Raw genomic sequence first — 25,502 nt, forward strand, 5'->3', positions numbered from 1 at the left:
GCACACTTTGTGCTGGAATAACATCACAGTGCGCACCACCACCGCGCCGAACCCGCGGGACTCCCGCGCTGCCCTGGAGCTGCTGAGGCGAAGCGCAGCAACATCGGAGATGAAACCCACCCTGCCCCTCTGCCCAGCAGCCCAAGGAACACAGAAAGCGGGCAGAACCTTACAAGAACGAAGCGTTCCCGAGCCGGCAGCTGCACCGTGCTCCTTTGCCACACGGCGGCACGGGCTGATGTGAAATGAGCTCCAGCCAGCAAAGGGCTGCGCAGGGCTGGCGGCCGCAGGCTCAGCATCCCTGGAGCTACTCCTTCTGTGTCAGGCTCCAGCTCGGCCCCACAGCATTAGAGAGACTCCTTATGCTCCTAGGATCATCCCCCAGCCCGGACTCACACTTCCTCCTGGGGAAGTAAGAAGTCTCCTTTTCCCCTTTCCACGCCTGGAGCTGCTCTCACCAAGGAAAGCCCCTTTTCCTGGCTGTACCTGGGAGCCTGCACCTCATGGTCAACCTCAGTGAGTTTTCTGCTGGCTCTGGTTCATCCTCTGACGTAAAAATCCCATATAATTCTAAGTACAACATTTCTGAGCATTCCAGGAACATGGATTTCTCTGTGCTATGGTCCTGAGGGGCTGTCCATGCTCACCTTGTAACAGAAGCAGCCTTGCCCCCTCTGCACCACTGTAAAGCACAAGTGCTTGTGCAGCTGCACCACGAGCCCAACCAAGGACACAACGTGGTGAAAAACCTCAACTTTTTCCTTATTTCAGACCAAAAAGAGCAAAGCCAGCATTAATTTTCATGCCGTTGTGGTTGCATCTTTACAACAAAACAAAGAAAGCTTTGTGCTTTCTTCTCTGAATTTTACAGATTCTTTGTGAAGCATGCAAAAGATTGTTTATTCATGTAATTATGTAACGATAAACACAAATTTTGGGAACAGATCACATAGTGCGATCACAGCATTCCAGCCCCAAGCCAAACCCTAAACACATGAGAATGATAATTGATGGCAAAGGCACAAATCTCACTGTGTGACTGAACACTTAATGTGTGCCCTGCAGTCATTTAAAAAATGAAACTTGTGAATTTTAATAGCATTTTCTCATAGGCAGACACAAGGAAACCCTATTTGAATCTTTTAGAGGGAGACAGAAGGAAGAGTCACACAGCCTTTATCTTTAGTTTATTAATCAGTATTATTGTAGGAATATGTTATGTTGCCAAAAATCAAGACGTATTTAAGACACTTCAGTACTAATGGGACTGACCATTTTAAGAAGTCCTGTGTCTCCTATGCTGACACCTCCTTCTGCTTAGCAGAAAGGAGCGACAGAATTCTTCTCAGCATTTCCACAAAGTTCCCAACCCTGTCCTTACCTTTAAAAAAATGTAAATTAAAAGTATGTAAGCCCTGATAGTGTTGAAGTAATTGATATGATATACTAGAGACACCGCTTCTAGGTGCTAATGTACTAATGTAGCTAACGAGGCAGACAAAGAACACTGCCAAAAATCTGTGAGTACCTTGAAAACCACAACTCAACCTCCCAAGCGTGTTACCAGGCACTCACTCCAAGAACACCCTGCTGACCCTCGGACAGATGTTTCAGCCCAGCACTGTGATTTGTGCACCAGTTTATGGCTCTCGCTCCTCCTTTAATCAGTGACTGTATATTCAACTCCAGTATGAAAATAAACCATTATGAACCTATTACACTCTGTCCAAGACCTAAATACCTTTCATGCCTATCAAGAAACTTCAGCTAAGCCTCTCAAAGCCCTGACCAATGTCTGTGTGGCAACTCGTCGATAAAATCCCTGCTGAGATGTTAACACATGGATGGTGCAGAGGGATGAAGCTGAAACCTTCAGGGTGTCAATTCGACCACACCTCCACCTGTAGGCACCATTCACCTGAAAAACACGGTCATTTGGACATTTTTAATTAAATTCCCGACCTTTAACCACCAAAACTCTATGGCCCACGATTAAATATTAAACCGTGTCAGTAAAACGGCGTGAAAATATTCACACAGACACACCCAAACATGCAAACACACACATATACACACATATACCCCCGCCCCAGACCCTCGGCTCCCCCCTTCCCCGAGCCCGATCCCACCCTCCCCTGCATCCCACTCCCCGCTTCCCTGATCCTGCCGTCCCCCGATCCCGCATGCACGCTCTCCCACATCCCGCATCTCCCGGTCCCGCCTCTCCCGATCCCGCTCTCTCCCTGACCCCGCTCTCTCCCTGACCCCGCTCTCTCCCGGATCCCGCTCCCTCCCTGACCCCGCTCTGTCCAGGTCCCGCCTTTCCCGATCCCGCTCTCTCCCGGTCCCGCCTTTCCCGATCCCGCTCTCTCCCGGATCCCGCTCTCTCCCGATCCCGCTCTCTCCCGGACCCCGCTCTCTCCTGGACCCCGCTCTCTCCCGGTCCCTCCTTTCCCGATCCCGCTCTCTCCCTGACCCCGCTCTCTCCCGGACCCCGCTCTCTCCCGGACCCTGCTCTCTCCCGGATCCCGCTCTCTCCCGGTTCCGCTTTTCCCGATCCCGCTCTCTCCCGGACCCCGCTCTCTCCCGGATCCCGCTCTCTCCCGGATCCCGCTCTCTCCCGGACCCCGCTCTCTCCCGGACCCCGCTCTCTCCCGGATCCCGCTCTCTCCCGGACCCCGCTCTCTCCCGGATCCCGCTCTCTCCCGGATCCCGCTCTCTCCCGGTCCCGCCTCCCGGTCCCTGGCCGTGTCCCCGCGCATGCGCTGCGGGGCGGTGCCGGCGGAGCGGCGCGAGCGGCCCTGCAGCTGAGGTGGGTCCGCGCCCCCGCCGCGCCCGCGCCCCGCGCCCCTCGCGGCGCTCGCAGCCCCTCACAGCCCCTCACAGCCCCTCGCAGCCCCTGGCAGCCCCTGGCAGCCCCTCGCAGCCCCTGGCAGCCCCTCGCAGCCCCTCGCAGCCCCTCAGAGCGCCCGGCCCCGGCCGAACCCGCGGCACCCGCGCCCTCCTCCGGGCTGTCGGGCTGCCCCGCGCTCGCTGCCTCGGCCCGGCCCCTCCGCTAAGGATTTACCCTCGCCGAGACTCCGCTGCGGCCCGCGCGGCTCCCCGGGCTCCTCCTGCTGTCCCCGGGCCGTGCCCGGCACCGCCCGGGGGCTGCGCGGTGACACCAGCCCTTCTGCCGCCCGCTGCTGAACAGTCACAGAACCGAACCGCAGCAGCCCAGGCTGGTCGGGGCTAAAGGGACCTTAAAGTGCATCCCGTTCCACCCCATGCCCTGGGCAGGGACACTTCCCACTAGACCGGGTTGCTCCAAGCCCCGTTCAGCCTGGCCTTGAATACTTCCAGAGATGGGGCTGTCACCTCTTGAATCACAACCTCAAAATGCTTTTAATTTAATAAATGATCTGTGTCGTTTTACCTTCGCAAAGGCCCACAGCTGTCAGGGAGAGAGAGGACCGTGAATGACAGCAGGGGAGCGCAATGGAAACTGATTTTCCCTGTCTCAGCGATGTCTTCATGTTTTGTAGCGGCGGTACCCCACCTCTAGTCATCACTTAATCATTCTGAAAAACGCAGCTCAGTCAGTCCCGTTTGAGGGACCTCAATGCATAGGTCAATCCACACACTCAATAGTAACTTTTAGATGTAGCTATAACTGCTTTTGGTAATAGACTGTCTCTGTACTCTTCAGTAGGATAACAAAAAGATTAAAGGTTATGTGATATATTAATAATCTAGACTTCAGTGTTTTCTCTTTACACAGATCTCTTGATTTTGCTTTTCTCAGAGATGTGTTTTTGGGAGTCCTTCACCCCACTTAGCAACACTGAGCTCCACATCTGTGGAGGACTTAATCCCAAAATAATGTGTACAAAATAAATGTGTTTGCACTTTTGTATTGCTTGAAAGCATTTTCAGGTTGTGATTCAGGTGGTGGCTGCCCCATCCCTGGCAGTGCCCAAGGCCAGGTTGGAGGGGGTTGGAGCAGCCTGGGACAGTGGAAGGTGTTCCTGGCCATGGCAGGGGGTGGGACTGGATGAGCTCTAAGTTCCCTCCAACCCAAACTGTTCTGGGATTCTGTGATTTTTCCATCTCTTGTTTCCATCAGTAGTTTATGTGAAACACAGAGAGTACCTGCATATATAAGGCAAGATGAAGTAAGAGAGGGAGACAGTCTGCAGGGCCAGCTGCTCTGAGAGTATCACCTCAGAGATAAAATTAGCAATGTAATCCTCTCTCATGATGTACTTGCTTGGCTGGATGCATAAAATGACCTGAAAAGCGTTTCTTCGACATGTTTGAGTAAATATTTCACTTTGTTGTAAATCCAATGATACCATTATGACTATTTTATCTTGTGTAACAGCAGTAAAATTGTGAGAGGAGTTATCTAGAAACTGGGAAATCTGACCTGGAAGAAGGTAGTTGTCTCATAAATCAGAGCTTTCCTTTTTATAGCTAGATCTAATTTAAGTGGTTCTACACTGTTTTCCTAGGTGTGTAGTCACCTTTTGCATTGTAAGTCCATTGAATGACCTGTGAATAACACCTGATACAATTTTTCAGGTTTAGAACTGTCTTTTGAATTGGAATTTTCATATTACTCTGCTGCTTACCTAACATTTCACTACATTTTGTCCTTTACTGGCAATTTTAGGTAACAGTGGAACCAACAGGAAAAGAGAGACTGTCAGAAGTAGAGATGATGAAAGAGGACAGGGATCACAGGTGGGCTGCTGCTGTGGGATCTCATTAAGCAGCTAAATGTGTACATTTCTCTCACAACTGTAATACTGCTGGTATCATCAAGGTCTACCAGAGGCTTTGACTCTACTTTTGTGATTGATTTGTGGTGGTACAGCATTATGCTTAATGGACAGAAAAGAATCTATATGTATATGTATGTGTATATATATATATAAATATCTAAAAGCAGAACTTATAGAAAGTCTTTAATAACATTTATACAGTTGTAAAGTTACACAAAGCTGAAGCCTTCCCTGCAGTGTTTCAATACAAACTGAAAATAAAGCAATATTAATTGATTTTTATGATCCAAACTATGAGAAGAGCAAAAAGCAAAAGGAGCAGCTGGGAATGCCCAAAGCCAGCTAGGAATCCAAACCCATAGTTTGTATTAAATGAAAATGAATCTTAGGTTTTAGTCATCTTTAAGTTTTAGGATAATGTGATGTTTTGATTCTGTCTATGTACCCTGAAAACAGTGCAGTGCAAGCAGTGGTCAGAATTCTAATGAGGCAATTCAGACACTTTTCTGCCTGCCTAATCTGATAAACTTGTACCTAAGGTCACGGGACAGGTGGATTTGCTACGTCTGCTGTGAAGTAGCCATGAAGCAGCTCCTGCAGTGCAAGAGAAATAAGCTGCCAGAAGCCTAGTGATCCTGTTCCACTTACCTGGAAAGCTTGTTAGTTTCTTTAAATGGCAATAATAGTTCAGCAGAATTTTCCAGAGGACCTGAGTTTCTTCATTTTGTTGAAACAGGAGAATGCCAAGCCTAGAGACATGAAGATTGCTAATTTAGTCATTAGCATCCCACCTACTCTGTATTCTTTCCTTGGAAAGGGCAAATTATTTCAGCCTGTTGGTTAATTCTCCCAAAAAGCCACCCTCAGTTATCACAAAGCCTTGTCTTGACTAAAATACAGTGACATGGCCTGTTAGAACAACCACGTCTGGCAGGGGTGCCTGGAATTAGCTAAACTCTGCAAAGCACTAGAAAAAATCAGTTCCTCAGCTGAATAAAGTGTCATTAATACTGAGGAGTACAAATGTGGGAACAGATACAAGGGGCAGCCAGCAGAGCTCTGACACCTACAAGTGGATACAGCAGAGCACTGTAATACCTTACCTGTCCCTCCAGGAATTAGCACCCCTCTGGAATCAGATAGGTGAATAGCGTTATATTATCCACATGGAAAGAAAACTTAGGTATGTCAGTGACAGCTTCTCAAATGTGAACATTCAGAACTTCCCCCAAAGAGTATGGTTATATTAAGAATTTAATTAATATTTATTAGTTTTCTGAAGCTGCTCTTTGTTCTTTAGTGAACTAAAATCATGCCAGCTTCCTCCAGTTCCTCCTACAAAATGTTTTGCCAGATGCTCCATTTGTTAACACATTTTTGTGTGCTGACACTTGGAAAATACATGTGTCCCTTTACTCATAATTCACAGATTCAGATTTCTAGAGCCACTTCTGTAGTGTCTGAACAATATGAAACGAAGGAGTGCTGCTGTGGGGCTGTTCCTTGTGTGAATTGACCCAGGCAGGTAACCAAGGGCAACCATCAGACCACAGCTGAAATGCAAAGAGTAGATTTATTTCATTGTATAATATGTATTTCATTATAGCTGACCTCTGATTCTTTGTACCCTGCATTCCCAATACAGATTCCCGCTGAAGGTCTGTAATTCCCAGGAAGTCAGCACTGTTCTGCTGGGCCTCTGTCGGGGTCTGCTCTCACCGGCACCCGAGTGAGTGAGTCAGTGTGCCTGCCTCCCTGGCCCTGAGCAGGGCTGCTGGAGCAGTGGCACTGGACACCAGCTCTTGGCACCCAGGGAACCCACATGGATCAATTTTTGGAGGTTTTAAACCCCCCAGTTGCAGCTGCAGACTGGGGAAGCTGTGGGTGCTTGGCCCCTTTGGAGTTGAAACTTCTACCAACACACCAAAGAAAGGTGTGCAAAGGAGGATTTGAGGCTCCTCAATCTGTTCGGACTTTTTAGTAGCCAAGGTATCTTAGTGGCTTTTCCCAAATTGTGTACAAATCTTTTGAAGTCGCAATTTCTTTTCCCCCCCCGCCACAAACTTAGAATCAAGGAACAGTTTGGGTTGGAAGGGACCCTAAAGTTCATCCCATTCCACCCCCTGCCATGGAGAGGGACACCTTCCACTCTCCCAGGTTACTCCAAGCCCCGTCCAACCTGGCCTGGGACACTGCCATGGATGGGGCAGCCACAGCTGCTCTGGGCAAACTCCATACCTGTATATAAAAGTGATGTTTGTTTACTGAAATGGCTGGATACCCTTCAGTTCGTGCATGTGATTTTCTTGTATACTAAGAAACTATATGTGTAATTTTAAGGATACTTTGTTTCTAAATAATTGGGAGGTATTTTTAGTCAATCCCTAGCTTCATTAATGGTAGGGACTTTTTAACAAAACATGGAGGGAAGTGATGGAAAGAAATGAAAGCTCTTTTTTTTTGTCAGTGCTTGAACTTGGAGATAAGATCTATTTTAAAAATAGAATAAGGTATTCTATCCTCTTTTATTTACATTTTTTACTTATCTAGTATTTACTTAAATCAACAAAATCTTTGTTTTTTCATTGATTACAGTTGATTATATTTTATGAACTTTATGAATTTTATGAATTTTATGATTTTTTTTTTAGGTTTTGAGATATTACTTTAAATGCAGTTAATTTATACTTGTTGAAAATACTTCAGTGACATTCTGTGCTTTTACCGGCTGAGCAAAAATATTTTGTGCAGATAACAATAGTATGTCCAGATAACAATGGAACATTTCTATCTAATTCTCTTTGCATGGCATTTCAAAATCAATGTATCAGTTTAACTGTTATTAATCTCACTTCACAAAATTATCTCTATAGCTCTGTGTTTGCTTGTGTGATGCATGTAGACACACACAAATAAATATATATTTACTCGTTAATAACAGGAAATGAGGTGAACAGGATGAGCAGAGCTGGAAGATTCAGTTATTAAAATATGAGGCTGGTGTGGCCTGTTTGCCTCAATCCCTTCAAAGGCCGGGCAGACGCAGAAAGCAGTTTAGGGATGATTATCTGCATAGTCCCCGAGGCACTCCCCGCACAGCCTTAGGTTAAGAAAAGATCGTTGCTGGCTCCTCCCAGATTACCATCCCCGATCGGATTAGCCACAGGAAACACCATGGGAATTCATTCAGCTTCTCCTCTGTAAAACGTGACTCCCCTACAACGTGTTTCTTGAGGCTGATACTGCAACAATGAAGGGATCAGCTCTCACTCATTCTTTTTGCAGGGTAACAGGTAAGGTGTTACACTGAAATTATTAAAACTATTAAAACTCATGTAAATTTACTATGGTGTTGACTGTATTAGATTTAAAAAGAATTCCTCTAACTTGCAGAGATAATTTTTAAACTTTCACTTCTGAGTGCTGTCAGAATGCTGACAGTTACTGACAATATTTCATTCTTCTGCCTGTAGTCAGTGTTACGAGTCTGAGAGTCTCTTGGTAAGCATGATATTCATGATCAAGGGTCTCGGAGTCACCATTTTTGTTTGTAGAACTGTTAATATATTCACTTTATGCCATCTCCTTGATAAGTCTCGCTAGTAATTACTGCCTGCCAGTCTGTTCAAGGTAGTTTAAAATAACTTCTGGTAACTCTTGGGTTAGCACTACCCCAGAAAGAGGTGATTTAAATAACATGACTCAAGTCAATTGAGAGACATGTCCATCAGTTTAGCTTGCAGTTTCTTGCTATTTATGTCAAAAAATCCATGAATAGCAAACACTGAATCACCAAACCAACACCTACATAACTTTTTAATGAATTATATTCTCTTGTCTCTTTTGTACATGAAAGCAGTTAGAGTCCTCTGTAAATATCAAACTTGATGATTAAATGACATTCACCTTTTGCTAAGACATGTGGGGAATATTTTTTTCCCAAAGAGGGTAAAACACATGTAGAAATAACAAATCGTTCTGGTTATGGTTCCAGTGAAATCCCTGGAGTTTTACAGCAGCTGTAGTATCATTCTGCTGTGTAAATACTGTATAACTAAACTATATGAAAATTTGTTAAAATTTTTACCTAGTTTTCTCTCTGTCCTTTATCCGTGTGTTCATTTGCTTTTCCAATATTTTGGCGTTTGCTTACAGGTAGTAAACATTTCATATTTCAAATAATTGAGCTTTTTAACACAGCTCAGGAATTGAGGTGTGTGCCTACTGAAATGTGTGCTCCATGCTAAAACTGCCTTCCAGACTATGGTTAAAGTGTAGCTTAAGCAGTCATGAAATATCTGTTACCAGTGAGCTTTTTCACTGATACAGGCATTAGAACAACAACCTTTGCATCCTGTTTCATTAATCATAATAATGGCAGTTTAGCAAAAACCCCCAGTTATCATAATTTTTTACAAACCTTTAGAAATGCTTTGTTTTTCCTGGCAATGTTAAAATTAGATAGTCTGTGGTAATTTAAAACACAGTTTCATTTACCAGTGCTTCCTGTACCTGTGACTATGTCTCAGCCAATTTAGAAGATTTTTTGCTAGAAACTCTCATGATCTGCCAATCTTAAAGCATCAGATTCGAAGCCTGAATTGAGAGACAAAGTTATAATTTAGTAGCTCTTAACCACTTCATTAAATATAACCAGTCCTCTCTACACTATCCTATTTTTACTTAGTCTTAATCATCTAAGTTATCTTTAGTTATCTGCCTAAAACATCTCCATTAGTGCAGTTTACAGGATTTTGCATTTTGGCAGTGAAACTTTATCCCGTGTGATCTTATATTTAGACATTCTGTTGATTTCTGTGGGACTGCTCACAAAAGCAAAGCTTCGTAGAATTAGGCCACAGGAAATTTTAGAGGTGTTACCCAAGTGCTTAGGTACCAAGCTACCCTGGCCCCTACCTGCAGTGAGTTGACTATGTTCCTTTAAAATTTTGGCTGCTTGGTAGTTACTTACACGTGACTGCAACAGGGAAAGAACAAATTCACTTTAGAAGACAAGAAAACAGTAAAAATAACCTCAGAATTTCATGTGACAGGCCTAAGCATCAGCATTTGCCTCTATTGTATGAATATATTTGAGGTTTAAAATAATTTTTTCCATCTACTGGTATTTTAAAATGGAGAACGTACTAAAATTTTTTCATGTTAATACATACACGTAATCTTTTTAAGTGTATGGTCTGCTGGGGCATTCTTCTTTAGCAAAGCCACACGAATTAAAGATTTGGGCCCTCGCTGTCAGTGGAGAGGTGCACAGGGGCACAGCCTTACAATGGGATTACTGTCCGTGCTGGCAGCTACACTGCCCTAACTGGAATCCTTCCAGCTGGGAATGCAAGCTCTTCTCTCTGTCTGAAAACGTGTTCTGAAGTAAAAGGTAGTAATTGCATTCATTAAATAACCATCCTAATTGCTGAGATAGAGCAAAACCAGCATCTTCTTGTCTCCTCACTTTTTGGCTGTATAGTTGTTTTCTGGCTGCTGCAATATTGGACATTGCTCCTTTCATTTCAGTCTGGAGCAAAAATTCAACCCAGTCACTGGAAGCCACTGGTTTCCAGATCCCAAAATACCAGAAAGGAACCTTTTTTGTGACAAGGCAGAGTTGTTAATTTGCTGGCTCCTGAGAGCCAGTGAGGAGTACTGCCTGTGGAAGGCAGCCTTTGGAAGGAGCATGGAACCTGCTCCTTGGGATCCCTGATGTCCCAGTTGTCCCGCTGCCTGCGCGGCACTCTACTGCTCCACCTGCGACCTTACAAAGAGAAGTGCCTTTATTCCAGAGGGAATGGCCGTGGGCAAGAGGCTTCACTGCTTAGGAGAAGGTGGATGCCCGGAGCGAGCTCACCCCCAGCGGCACGAGGTGCCCACAGTGCTTCCTCTGCAGGAAAGCCACCCCTGCATGTGTGAAGCACCGAGTGGGACTTGGCAGCTGTCGTGTTACCAAATGCAACACGTGAATCGAGTGCAACAGGAAACAAAAACCCCTTCTGGTAGAAATTGTTCAGCTCAAAAGCGGGGGGAAAGAAAAAGCGACTCAAAACTGCATGCAGACATCAAACCACGTATCAAACCCACGCCTGGAGGGCACCTCCTGAAATACCCCGAGCGCTTGGCATCAGGATTCCAGGAGGTTCCTTGGGCAGTGTGGTCCTGCTCTTCCCTCCTGCCAGCCGACAGCACAGCCACATTTCCCGGTGTTTTGGTGTCCGGAGCCGGGGTGTTCCCGCTCGCTGGATGGCAGCGCTGCCTGGGCTGGAACAGAGCTGGAACCTCACCGCAGGGAGACACCGCTCCTCTCCTCTCGCTCGGGGAGCCGGGATTAAAGGGCGGCCTCTCTGCTGTCATGGCAATAGGAATGCACGGCAGAGATAAAGCAGCAGAGCTGATTAAGGCGATATGGTGACTGCCACAAGGTACGTGACTCGGATCCCCAGGCAGCTCACGGGCACCGTGACCTGGAATAACGCTCCGGGCTGTGCCTTCCGCAGCCACCGAGCGTTCACGGGATGAGCAAAATGCTGAAGAATGTCTTTAAAATGTGAATATCTGGTACAGAGATGATGCAGGAGAGAGCTGTTGCTTTTACCTAAGCACTATTTTTACTTCTACACCCTTTTTATCGGTGCAGAAACGTAATGCCCCTCTCTAGGAACATCAGCACTGAGCTGTGCCAAATTACCACATTACATCTGTTTGAGGGAGTGCAATTTAACAGCTGTCAGTCAAGTTTAGCGAACAGAAAGGCACAGACAAAATATTCAAGTCAGTTGGGCAGCGCAGGAATTATGGATTTGGTGTATAAATGAAATAAAATTGGTCAGACAAGAAAGAAACACATAGCTCACCTCTGCCACTTAGAAGAATCTTGCTACTATTTTGTAATACTCTAGGTATATTCTCTTCTGCACTAACCTCCATCTCATCCCTTTCCAGTTAAGAGTTCTTATCAGCCTGATTCCTGAGTAAAAAAAAAGGAAAATAATTTTAGATGATAGAAATATCCCTGATATTTTTTCTCTCTTCTTTTTAATCTCTTGAGTACAAGGAGATAGGAAAACTAAATAGTCATAGTGGTGGTGATTCTGCTGTCCGTATGATGAGATATCTTTTTCAAATGTTATCTGGACAAGCTATTAAGAATTTTGGAGAAATTTCTGAGAAACAGAAACCAACAATTTTTGTTAATCCAGCACTATTAACTCTAAAAAAGAAATTCTGGGGATAAAATCAAGTTATTTATTTAGGTACAAAGTTTCCTCTGATAATGGAAGCTATCACTTACTGATTTCAAAGCCCATTGAAGAAAAAATAGAGGGTTTGAAGCTTCTCCAAATAGAATGCAATTATATGAAGGTACTTTATTAAAAGATTGACTTTTCAGAATACAGAGTCAGATGGTCAAGTAGCTGAGTAGAAAACGCTCCAGATACTCTTTTAATCTTTATTTAGAGTATTCTTAATTCATATTCTTCTTAATGTACTTACATTAGAAATACATTTCTGAGCATCTCTGAAGTTTCAGAAGGCTCTTTGTCTTTCACTGACAAATGTAATAATTCTCATCCCTTTGAGAGGACTGGTGCAGCACTATGAAAGGGTTCTTAATGGGGATCTGTGATCTGTTCCCACCATTAAGCATCTTGAAAAGAACAGAGCTGTACTGGGTGACTTTGTGGAATAAAGTCCATTAGCATTGTTGGAAGAATAATTTATTCAAATATGTGGTAGATAATGTAATATCTGAATGAATAAAGTTTGTTTAAATACCACAAAAATAATTATGCAGAATTAGAGATAAAAGCTGGACAATGAACAGCAAACAGCACCACACGGGACTGTTGTATCACCTAATCCCTACAAGACTCTTCTATTTTTTAATGTATTTTTTTAGCAAACCTGTCTTTTAAAACCCTATTTATGCTGCTGAATCCTAATACTGGTTTTGCAGATTTGGGAACGCAAGGTTTGTCTATTTAGCAAAGTTTCTATAGTTAACGATACAGCAGAGATGTACTTGGTTTGGTACAAAAAAACCTTTTTTTTTGTTATGCTTGCATCTATTTTCCTATAGAGATAAGAGAAACAGAATGGTGATCTTATAGTGAGTAAGAATTTCCACTCAAGAGCCACATAAAGAGTTTATTTAACCATCACAGTGACTGATTATCGTGTCCATATTTACAGCTTCCCTTTATCTTTCTGTCAGATAGAAGGTCTTCAGAGCAGGACCTACCTTGTATTAGCAATAACATTAGAGAAATCTGTCTTCTGCTTAGAGACACTCCTGGGTTCAGTTTCCTTGTTAGAGAAGTATCATCACAGATGTGATTTCAAACCCCAGGAGTGGAGGGAAGAGAGCAGACAGGGCACGTGGATTGTAGACAATCTGTCTATCAAGTACCAGCCCATGCCTGACTGCCCAAATCTTGAATGACTCCATCACCAGGTGCCAGATACTTGGCTTTACTTTGCATTTTTTGAGCTTCTGTTGTAGATTTTCAGTGAATATTTTATTGTTTCAACAGGTACTGCAATGGCTGCAGGAGTTTTGCTGCAAAATGAACTACCATACTCCTCGTTGATAGAGAGCAGCGTGTATCTGGCAAATATGAATTCAGGTAAGAATTTGTCTCTGATGTGCCATTCACAATAAACGCTTAGACCAATTCTGGAAAAAATCCACAGAAAATTTAAAAAACCCTCAGAAATATTATCTGTGTTTATAAACTTAAAATGTCTACAACACAACCAAACTGCATTATTTCATCATCTTGTTGTGGTGATAATACGTTGATCTTTGCTGCAATTTTCATTTTGTCAGATCTCGTGATGGAAGAAACTATGCCATTTTTGTGTTGAGAAACTGCCTAGCTCTCTGAAAATACAAACCTGCCTTCAACAAAACTCCCCTTTCTAATTATTTAAACTTTTACAGGATGCAATTCTTTCTTACCGTTTTGGGTGAGTGCTTGTTGGCAAACCTGCTAGATTCAGTAGGAAAATAATGATGTGCAGCATTTTATTTTCCTCATTTCTGGCTCCATTATCATTTGATATATACTGAAAAGAAGTTTCTGGAAAGAGAAAAATTATTAAATATAAGAAAGGAATATAGTTAATTAGAAAATATTTTTCACATTTCTTGGATACAGGTAGCACTTGAAATAGCCTTTTTCATCTCCTTTCTCTTCCACCCAATGCCCAAAATAAAAGTGTATTTACATGTTTCCTCACCTGTGGATATTACTTGTTTCATCAGTGATTCATTGATGAATGAAGAGTCAAGGTTTTGAACATTTTCCTTTCCTCACATGATACCACTGCTGATGTTTTAGGCCTGGTACCCACTGCAAATGTTGCCACATCTCTGTAAGAGCTGGGGAGCAGCAGTCACAGTTCAGGCCCTCAATTGCTGTCACTGTCTAGAAGCAGCAGGTTTTTGCCTGGTGAATTTGTCCCAGAAGGGAACTTCCTCTTAGGCAAATTCCTCTCTAGAAGTTTTGCAGTACAAGAAGAAACACAGACTGACAATAGTATGTATTTTAGGAAAATGAAATGGGATTAATTTGTTTATTGACAAAGTTAAAGTGGATTTTCTTGATCTCCCTAGCCTTCCTCTTTCCGTGCAGTCTAAGGTAGAGATACTGGGATGACAGAGGCTTTTTACATCAATATAATCCATTCTTCACACAGTTGCTTTTCTGAGTGCTGCAATCTTCCTGGCCACCTCATTCTTCTGCTCAGCACACTGGAAGCAAAGTGGGAGGCAATTTGCCACCTCATACCTACCTTCAGAAGCCTGAAGCACCCAGCTGACACACCTTCTCCTCCGCATGAGCTGCCTTCTCTCAGGCTGCAGGGTTAACAGCTTTGCTTCATAAAAAAGCTGTGCCCTGAAAAAAAATCAGCCTTTTGTTTGGAATAACAAATTGTGTTTTGTTAGAAGATGTGAATGGTCCAGGCAAACAGTCTACAATTCATCATGTACTGAAGCATTTCAGCAGGAACACACTAATCCCAATCATTACGCAGCTAATGATGCATTTTGGAGCAGCAAAGTGGAGGAGGAGAGGTGGTTGTGGAATGAAGAACCAAGAGGTGGGGGAGTATAATGTACTTCCTTACAGATCTCTCAGGAGGCAGAGCCTCCAGCTACATTTTGATTGTTCTGTTGAATCGAGTATTTTGTGTCTTAGTGAGTTCTGAATGCCTGTTATTGAGCAGGAACTAAATACTCCCATTGTTTATGAAAAATATTTTGGTTGTTCCCAGCGCGTTTTGAAAATTACCTACTTGAAATGCAACTATTTTCATCAAGCGGCGGAACAGTTTGTCCCAAGCAGACGCAATCCCTGTGGAAGGGAGCAGCCCGGGGCTGGCTGAGAGAAGCGCCTGCATCCTCCGTAACCATGGCGACAGCTCAGCCCGGGGGACCAGCTGCCGGAGCGCGCTCGGGGATGCTCCGCTCCCCGCAACTTCAGCGCTGAGCAACTTCCCCTCCGCTCAGAGCGCCCCGGTGCAGCGGCGCCGGGCGGAGCTGGGTCCGGGCAGCCATGCAGCCTTCCCCCCGCAGGCGCTCGGCCGTCAGCATCTTTAGCCATTTCTTCCAGGGGCGGAGGCATTCCTCCTCCGATCCCCTTCTCCGCCTCAGCCAGCGGCGCCGCAGCTCCGTGGTGGAGCTGCTCTCCTCGTCCACGCACCGGGTCATGGTGGCTCTGTCGTCGCTCAGCCCCGAGGAGCTGGATGCAACTTTTCCTGAAAAAAAAAGTAAAGTACTTTTCATTGAGACTGTTGGCAGTTCTGGGTATTTTCTCGGTATTACTATACTTTTGTTCTGTTAGCTGTATTTTTTTATGTGTGGATAAAATAGTGGGGTTTGATTTTCTTCCTGTATTTTGTATTCTACATTTTGTTCATTGTTTTCTTATTCAAGTGTCAATACATGCTTTTTACTCTAACAGCTCAGTTACAAACAACAGGTAGAACAGAGCACACATTCATGCATACACCAAGGATATGGTTAACTGTTTTGGATTTCAGGTTGAAGAGGACTGTGACTTTTTTTTCAGCTGCATGGGATGTCACTCACCTCTAACTTCATCAGAAAAAATAACTGGCAGTAGTGCAAACAACTTTTCCCCCTCAGAATCCTTACTCGAACAATGAGCCTGAGATGCATATTCCATGTATTTACGGCGTTGGCAGCTCCCCGCGCGGCTGAGCCGGCAGCGTGCAGGTGCGGGTGCTGCACTGAGCTCCCTCGCTAACGCGGCTCTTGTGTCGCAGGGAGCTCCAGGCGCCCGACGGCCAAGTACACCAAGGTGGGGGAGCGGCTGCGCCACGTCATCCCCGGGCACATGCAGTGCTCCATGGCCTGCGGGGGCCGCGCCTGCAAGTACGAGAACCCCGCGCGCTGGGCCGAGCACGAGCAGGCTGTCAAGGGGCTCTACTCCTCCTGGTGAGCAGCTCAACAAAGAAAAATAGCTGGGCTTTTTTTTTTTTTTTTTTTTTTTTTTTTAATCAGCTGCTAAATGTAAAGCAAAACGAGAATTTGATTTGGAATTAGGACTTGACGTAGTGGCTGTTGTACACAGCCCAGGAAAGACGATGAAAGGTTTCTGTTGACTTACAGTGAGTTTGGTTCACATCCAAAAGAATAAATACCTATCTGTCATGAATTATAAAAAAGCTGTTCTGGGCTACTAAGGATTAGGGTGCAAATTAATTAAACATGTTAATAATTGAATTGAAAAGTAAAAGCATTTGCTGCAGATGAAATAATGTGGGCATGTGTTCAGAAGGATGTTCATGTGCAGCAAGAGTCACATGAAATGTATTCTTACGTTCTTACTGGTTTTCCTAACAGCAAATGCTTGAACAGCAGTTACAAACCTTGAAGGGACAAACAGGGATCTGGGTCCAGATTTCTATTCAAAGGAATTTTTACTTATGTCCTGGCATTTAAGCAGTTCCAGTAATTGTCTTTTGATAATATTCTATCTATATCAGTTTAATAAGACTCATCATGAACACTGTGGCATAGTAAAATTTTTAAAAAGTAATTTCTAATTAGTCAGAAAGGTTATTTCTCTCTTTCTTGAATATAATGGTATTCTTATTTTGGAAGACTCATACCCAGGAAATGATTCATGATAACATTATTATCTACTTTTCTAATTTCTTAGGATAACAGATAACATTCTGGCTATGGCTCGACCCTCGACAGAATTAATTGAAAAGTACAACATTATTGAGCAGTTTGAAAGGTAACAAATTTAGTCATTATTTATTGTAAGTATTACTGGTGTAATTCCTGATCCATTTTCTCTTTCAACATAGATTTGGATTGTTGATAAAGATCCTTTCATTTTAACGCTCTACAGGTAAAGATTTATTCTCCACTAAGAATAAATGTATGTTTCAGAAAATAAGGGATAATGAGATTTTGGCTGCATGTAATACATTGACTCATCTATTCCTTCCTTAAGATGTGCCATAAAAACCGTAATTAACCTTCAGCGTCCTGGGGAGCACGCGAGCTGTGGGAACCCCCTGGAGCAGGAGAGTGGCTTCACCTACCTTCCTGAGGCTTTCATGGAGGCTGGCAGTAAGTTCCCTCCTGCTGCTGTTCCTCGTTAATTATTGAGTTTGGCATTTAAGGATATTTTTACTTGAATTCCTGTGAGTTAAACGCAGCTGTGTAAGAAATATTGCACAAAATGGGATGTAGATGTGAAACCTGGCAAATAAAATAAAGAGCAAGTAACATATTATTGAAGATTGTGTATTATGCAGAGAGAGATGGAGGGTTTGTGTTCAGGTGTTTAGAAAAAAGGGCAGGCAACAGTTACATTTTTCTTTTTCTTCTGCATTCACAAATATCTGAACCACAAAGGGTGTGTCAAATTCTGGTACACTCATGTTTTCATATCTACCCTATAAAAGGTTATTTCATGTGGGGACACTGCCACTGGCAGTGGTTTTGTATTTTCATATTATGGTGAGAAAAGAAAGTTCCTCTCCATAGGAAGCAGCTGTTGACTGAAGAAGTGCTTTTATTTCTGAAAAGAAAAAATTACCCTCTTCCTATATATAGCTTGGTAATTTTGCATGAGTCACTGTTTTGTTACACCTTTTACATTCTAGCTGAACTTGAGTTTGACAAATCTTTGCTAGCTTCATGTATCTATCAAATTTCAATAGCAAGCATACACTGAAATGGGAAAATAATCTCTTGCAACCAAGGTCTAGTCAGATTTTAAGCTCCATTATGTAATTTTAGTACTATAATTTCTTATTAGTAATCTCTACTCTGCATATAGTGCTACACATTTCACATTCGGTGTGGCAGAAAATCACTGTCTCTCTTTTTATTTTAGTTTATTTTTATAATTTTGGATGGAAGGATTATGGAGTGGCATCTCTCACGACTATCCTTGACATGGTGAAAGTGATGGCTTTCGCCCTGCAGGAGGGGAGGGTGGCTGTTCACTGCCACGCAGGGCTCGGGAGGACAGGTACGTGCCCCATGCAGGAGCAGCACAAGGGTTCCTCTAGAAATTCCAACCCTCTCTGGTTATAAACTGTTCATAACTGGGCTACATTCTACATCATTGCAAGATGTACCTCTATAAAATGGTTAAAAGTGCTGAACTACTTTGTCCAAATGTCCTCAATGGCTAGAGGAGATCAGTTTTAGTATATTAAAACCAAAGACCTGTAGGGTTAGAGAAGTTTTTAATCTGTATAATGGTTCCATTACATTCAAATGTGACAGTTGCTTTTGGTGGGGAAAGATTCTCCTGGTACACTTTCATTGTCTAGTATTTATTACACATTCACAAATGTGCCACTCACTGTGGGATGAGGTAGATTTGGTGGAGCACCTAAGATTTATTTTGCTCCTTTCAAGTCCGTTTTGGTTGTGCCCTCCCCATAGAAGCCCCGTTGCTCCCGTGTTTGCGAATGGTGGAGCTCCTGGAGAGGCTGTGGTGAGCTCCCACTGCAATGCAGTGAGAAGGGCTTCACTGTCTGGTGGTTCTGCACATGCAATTAGTTACATTTAAGTAACAGCATCATGTAATAGAGGACACTGTGTCTTCACCTATATTAATTTCTATCCCATATTTCCACTGAGTATTTGTTTTAGTCTGACAGTTCCTCAACTAACCCTGTCTTTGTATTTTCCAGGTGTTCTAATAGCTTGCTACTTAGTTTTTGCCACAAGAATGAGTGCTGACCAAGCAATTCTGTTTGTCAGAGCAAAAAGGCCCAATTCCATCCAGACCCGGGGGCAGTTACTGTGTGTCAGGGAGTTCTCTCAGTTCCTGGTCCCCCTGCGCAATGTCTTCTCATGCTGCGAGCCCAAGGCGCACGCGGTGACGCTGGCACAGTACCTGACCCGCCAGAGGCACCTGCTCCACGGCTACGAGAGCAGGCACCTCAAACACGTGCCAAAACTCATCCACCTGGTGTGCAAGCTGCTGCTGGACCTGGCTGAAAACAGACAGGTGATAGAGGCAGAGCTGCTGGACATCCCAGACCTCTCGGCTGAGATTGAGAAGACCGTGTCCCAGCTGGCGTCCACGGAGCTCGACCGGGAGCTGGCCAGGCAGGACAGCGACACGTCAGACTCGTCCCACACCCACTCCTCTGCTCTCGAAACCCAGGACTGTCCCTTCTCCCTGGGACATGAATGTGACTCTTTTTGTAGAAGAAGGAATGTCGAATGCCTTCAGCCTCTTACTCATCTGAGAAGGCGTCTGAGCTACAGTGAGTCAGATCTCAGGAGAACTGGGTTTCTCTTGGAACAGGATGACACTGTCTGGACAGTGCCTGCTCAGATCTTAGTGAACAACAAAGAGAAGGAAAACAGTGGGGAGGAATGTTCTGCCACAGGTGAAGCAAAGCCACAGCTGGAGTTAAACAAAGAAGCATTAGTGCATAACACGTGCACGTTCTGGAGTCAAGGGAAATTCAGTTTGGATGGACGGAAGGATGGCTCCTCACTTTATCACAGAAGGAATTCTACCAAAGAAATACAACGCAGCAGGACCTTTTCCTCAGGCCTCACATCCATCCACAATCCCAAAACTGGGGTGTCGAGGCACAACTTTGCCAACGAGACTGGTCATAGGAAGGACCACAAGACCAATATATATGGCAGAAGAGTCTATCTCTCTGAGGACTCTGACTCTTCTTCCTCTTCCAAAGTGAACTTTTCCATTGGATATGAAAGCCAAGGTAGCAGACATGTGTCAGAGACAATTCCACACATTGTTGTGCAGTCGGAGTTAAGTTTGGAAGCCCGAAGGGTTTTGGCAGCCAAAGCACTTGCAGATATAAATGAATTTCTGGGAGAGGATGAAGTGAAGCAGAAGGTAGAAATGTGGCAGGTAATTTTGAACGCAATTCCATGCTATGGGCTCTGCATATTTCACTTCATTGAGTTCCTGGAATGACAAAAATGCCACGTGGAGCTTTGAAATGGCACATTGGGATAGCAGTTTATACGAGGTCCAGTAAATGATTGTACTTGTCAGTTATGGGTCAGTTCTTGCACAGGCTGGCAAAATGCACCTGCAAATTCTGGTCTCTAGCAGGAGGGTGGAGGTTCTGGTTATGTTAATTTTCCTGACTGGGGGAAATTGATGCCATTATCTCTGGTTGTAGTGTGGCTGCTGGTGGCACAGAAGTAGTACAGGTTTTAAGGGTTTGAGTTGGTTATCATCAGTGCTTTCTCAGAACTGATCAGAGGATTCATGAGTAAAAGAAAAAGAATTTAGTAGAAACTTAATTGCTTATCCTCAAACCCAAATCCTCTTAGCAACATTTGCTTTGAAGTTGGAATGCAAAGCTGGTTTATGTATTCTGGTGGAGTATTGGGAGGTTCTCAGCTGCACTGCTTATGTCATCCTTTTGTTTTAAAGAATCACTTGTATTACTGCTGATTAATGTTGATACTCCCGAAAAAAATATAAATTTTTTTGATAACTCTTAAGTGTTTTTTGTTGGAACATAAACAGCCAAGTACTGTACAATCAAAGAGAATGCTGGCAAAGGTAAATAGATGATGCATTTTCAGATTTGTTTTATTCTTTTTTTTTTGTTTTAAGAAAGAACTGAATTCTCGAGATGGAGCTTGGGATAAAATCTGCACCGAGAGAGATCCTTTTATCCTCTGCAGCTTGATGTGGTCGTGGATAGAGCAGCTGAAAGAACCTATTATATCCAAAGATGATATTGACATGCTGGCAAAAAATTGCACAGAATCCCAGGATGCACTCTACTTGCTGAGAAAGGTACATATTGGATCTGACAATTCATTCTTTAACTTTAGGCAAGAGAATTGCACTTGAAAAAAGCCACTTCAATCTCTTTCAAAATCAGAATGAGAATTCATTCTGTATGGAATTGTATAAGTTGTCACTCAATGCTATGTTGTCACAATCAATACTACAGCAATGCATATGACAAGAAAAATACCAGACACAACCTTGGAACACCACTCAGCAGCAGCTCAACTGCAGCACATTTCCCTGCACATCCTTCAGCTGGGGATCTGGAGGCAAAGATGAGAAACCTTTGTGACTCCATGGTGGCTTTTGTTATGTCCCACCTGGCAGCTGCACTTCATGGTTGTCCCATTTGCTGTGCAAACATCTTAACCTGGCAGCTGTGCGAGAGCTGGGGCAAGGAATAGGACGAATTTGCTAATTCAGAGAATCAGAAGCCAGGCCTAATTTTTCTACAGAAGTCAGAACTGTGGCCACCTGTATTCTGAAATCCCTATGCAAACCAGTTACTTTTGATCCAAATTGTTTAACTGTGCTTTCCCCAAAGGTTAGATACACAGTAGATGAAAAAAATAAATAAAATTCTCCATTCTTGGTCTCTTAATTATACAAATTTCCTAACTCTCCGGGAACTCCTTGTTTCCCAGGTATTTATGAAGAAAATAGAGGCCCCAGACACCCAAAAATACAACTTCTGATTAATAGGTGGTCAGAACTTCATGTGCAGTCTCCATCTTCATGACATGATGTTCAGAATTCCCAAGTTCATCTGAAAACATTGTTTCTTCCTGAAGTGTTCTTCCACTTAATCAGTTTTAACTTTCTATTCATATTACATAAACACTGCTTGACATCTGTTAGAAATGAATGGGAAAGGAACATTTTTTTTTTAAATATCCTTATCCTATATTATTTCAGAATCCCACAACAGCTGTGTTGGCCGGACCTCTGGATATCTTCTAGTCCAAGTGTCTTGCTCAAAACAGAGTTACCTAGAGCAGGCTGCTTGTGTGACACATGCTCCAGCCCCTTAATTAAGCTGGAAAAGGGATGGGAAGGAGGATTTGGGGCTGAAAAGATCAAATCTCACCTTCCCTATGCCAGTTCAGAGGAAGGGTACTGTTCATGGAGGGGATCTTGAAATTCACAGAAATTCTGAGGAATTCCCACAGCAGTTTGTGGTACTCAGAAGAGTTTTCCCATTGTGACTGAAATAATTATGCAGAGGCTCTTTAGGCTGGTGGGAATTCTCCACCAACTCCTGCACCTAAAGGTTTCAGTACAGGAAGGCACAACCTGATGTTCAAACAGCAGTTAACAAAACCTGACTGATGAAATGCTTTTCATTGAAGTATTTTTTCTAATGAGCTGCTGTTCCTTTTACCCACCAGGAACAGTGTCAGACTATCCTTTGTATTTTACACTGTGTAGTGAACCTGCAAGTGCTGCCAGCTGATGTGGAGGAGGCCTTACTTGCTCGTGCTATTAAAGCTTTCACCAAGGCAAGTGATCCTAAATAACTGTCTGTGATATTGTATTTACTTGGTTTAAATCATGAAAGGTGAATCAGTCAACAGAGGGAGGCCTCTGTGAGAAAGGCCACAGTAATTCCTTCACACTTCAGTGTGAAACTTATTTATTTCAGAGTTTACATTTTACAATAATCACATACATAGAGAGTTGGAAATATTCTCAATAAAATTAAATTCTGTTACTACAGCCTTAATCCTGGAGTCTCATTTTTCTATTTCTGGATCACTGCCAGTTCATGAACATCTCCAAATTAGGGAAAGGGGTGACACTGATTAATCACTGGGAGTATCTTACCAAAGGCTTTGGTAAATTCTGTACCACATGAAGTCTTTCCATCAAATTAAATCATTTTCTGAAATTATACTGCAAGTCAGTTACGTTCCAGGCCTGTACCACAGGATGTGAATAACTAATTTTTGCTTTGGGCTCATTTAATAACAGTGACAGGTGAAGTTATTGCTCAGCTCAGATTTCTTCTCAGATTCAGCCAATGAAATCTGAACTTGAACAGAATGTTCACCATGCTGCTTCCTCATCTCTTGTAAATCTGCCTGTTAAAACAATCTCTAAATTTCGTCTTCTGGTTTATTTTAATGTCTAGTCAGTATAAAACTGAAAACACTTACCATTAAGCACTCCATCAAAAACGCGTATTTTCTTTGATAAATCTCAAAGCTCTTTTTTTTTTTTAATGTTGTGCATCTACTTTGAATTTTGCTGTATGACATCTATTTAACAACTGAACTGAAACTTCTCTCTTTTATTAGACAAGCTTCGATTCTGAGAATGGACCATATGTTTACAATACCTTGAAAACTGTATTTAAACAAGCACTGGAAGAAAAAAGGAAAAGGATTAAAGAAGGAACAGAGAATCCTTCTTGATTTCTACACAGCTCTGGCGAAGCATTAGATGGGCCTACCAAATTATTTTGCATTTTCCAGCTACTGTATTTTGTGCTACCTGGCATGATATACCTAACTTTAGGTAATAGAAGTTATTAACAAATAATTTTATTTTTTTAGAGGGAGTTTTAGTGGCAATTGCTCAATCTACATAGTTTTAAAGAACAGCTCCATGTGACCATTCTCTGTAGCACTTGGTTTCAGGTACTGTGCTTTTATATTGTGAAGGGTTCTTCTGTTCTCAGATGTGTTTATTGATTTAGAAACCTCTGCTACTGGCAAGAAACCTTTTCAAGTTACACGACTGCCATAAGTTCAGTGCCATTATCCACAAAGGTTTAATGGATTGAGTTAATATTTATGTATTACATATGTTTACATTAATGGTATTTGATTTCACTTTGCAGAAAATAAATATTGACTGAACCTGTGAAGCTGCTTTTCCTTCCAGAAATTTTGAAATAAGACAAGAGTAATAATGGACAGATGGACAGATCTTGAGATCTGTTATTGACAGCAGACAATGTTTTCCTTTAGATCTCTTAAATAATTGTAACCAACGTATTTCTAGAAGGTGTTGCAGTAGAGAAATGCACTGTGTTGAGCAGTAGTCATCAAGCCCTAATTTAGACTTTTTTTTGGCTAAGAAAAACTGTTTTTAACAGAAAATTGATTGAGGCATTTTAAGTGCTTTGAGTAACAGTAAACTTTTATCTTATTAGTGAAACTTTTATTGATCTTAAGTGAAAAAACACTTTATTATGAAATCTTCATCAAGATATGATTCTGTCCATACTTACATTCAGCATATACTTGCATAAAGAAGTGTGATATAATAATACTAAAAAAAATTAATCAAAATTTACTACCTGCAACACACTTTATAGAGGCATTGTTATCTAATAAAACAGAAACAACTGGGACATCACAGTTTTGGATTACAGCCTTAGGAGCTGGACTGGAATGCCAGTTTGCAGAACGAACAGCTCTTCCAGTTTGATAGATTTAAGTAGTTAGACAAGAATCTATCCTTTTCAGAAATATCTTTATTCCTTTCTGTAAATGACTTAACATTTAGAGTTAAATATAGACCAGTTTGAAATACAGATAATTTATACATGCCTCAACCGTTGGGTGATTTTATACCAAATCCAAATTAAAAAAGCTACTTTGGCAGAATCATCCTAAAATAGGCACACTTGAAAGGAAAATATCACATGTGAATCACAAACACAAATGCAGCTTTGCAAAGAGCAAGGCAACATGACAGGCATTAGCACTCAGGCTTGGGAACACTAAAATGCACTTGCAAGTGTCTCCATTTCCCAAGAAATTATTTGAGTTGATTGCAGTTCCAAAAGAGCCAGCACCAACTCCTGGCGCTGGTTACTTCAGCTGTGTGTTTTAGCTGTTTATTTCTACAGCCCAAGACACACCAGGGCAGTATTGTTGAAAGCAGTGTATGAACAAGGGCTTTCACATATCATTAGCTCCAGCTACAATAACCTTTCTGAAGTTAATGTCAGGTGTTGGCATTTGAAAAATCACTTACACAGGATAGTGTAGAACTGGCAGCTTTTTTGTTTAATACATTTTTTGGTGACTGACAAGTGTGTTTAGAATTATGGCCAAACTGGCCACCACATCTGCTTGAACCCATCATGGATAAAACCAAAAACTGCCCATCTAAGCGAATAATCAAACCTACAAACTTCAGCAGCCGCCTGTTAATTAATTTGTGACCAAGGTGATGCAAATCGGGTGACCAAATTCAGTAGCTGCAGGGAGCCTACAAGAAAGATGAGGAAAGACTCTTCACAAGGCATGGAGGGACAGGACCCAGGGAATGGCTTCCCACTGCCAGAGGGCAGGGATGGATGGGAGATTGGGAAGGAATTGTTCCCTGTGAGGGTGGGCAGGCCCTGGCACAGGGTGCCCAGAGCAGCTGGGGCTGCCCCTGGATCCCTGGCAGTGCCCAAGGCCAG

The 25,502-nt window shown here is 42.9% G+C and overlaps 1 protein-coding gene across 4 annotated transcripts; it reads left to right on the forward strand.

Annotated features, from left to right (window-relative positions):
• The first annotated feature begins 2,777 nt into the window (after positions 1-2,777).
• Positions 2,778-23,951, forward strand: LOC138117674 (protein tyrosine phosphatase domain-containing protein 1-like). 4 transcript variants are annotated; one of them, XM_069028199.1, is made up of 10 exons: positions 2,778-2,812; positions 13,310-13,402; positions 16,071-16,242; positions 16,970-17,050; positions 17,273-17,391; positions 18,164-18,301; positions 18,975-20,179; positions 20,900-21,085; positions 22,471-22,581; positions 23,380-23,951. In XM_069028199.1, the coding sequence occupies exons 2-10, from the start codon at positions 13,318-13,320 to the stop codon at positions 23,494-23,496; spliced, it is 2,214 nt and encodes a 737-aa protein (XP_068884300.1). In that variant the 5' UTR covers positions 2,778-2,812; positions 13,310-13,317; the 3' UTR covers positions 23,497-23,951. The 4 variants fall into 4 exon arrangements, with proteins under 4 accessions (XP_068884300.1, XP_068884301.1, XP_068884299.1 ...); XM_069028200.1 differs by lacking the exon at positions 2,778-2,812 and adding an exon at positions 4,653-4,725; XM_069028198.1 differs by lacking the exon at positions 2,778-2,812 and adding an exon at positions 7,728-8,059.
• Positions 23,952-25,502: the final 1,551 nt, after the last annotated feature.

Source organism: Aphelocoma coerulescens, chromosome 12, assembly GCF_041296385.1.
Source record: "Aphelocoma coerulescens isolate FSJ_1873_10779 chromosome 12, UR_Acoe_1.0, whole genome shotgun sequence".
Lineage (NCBI taxonomy): Eukaryota > Metazoa > Chordata > Aves > Passeriformes > Corvidae > Aphelocoma > Aphelocoma coerulescens.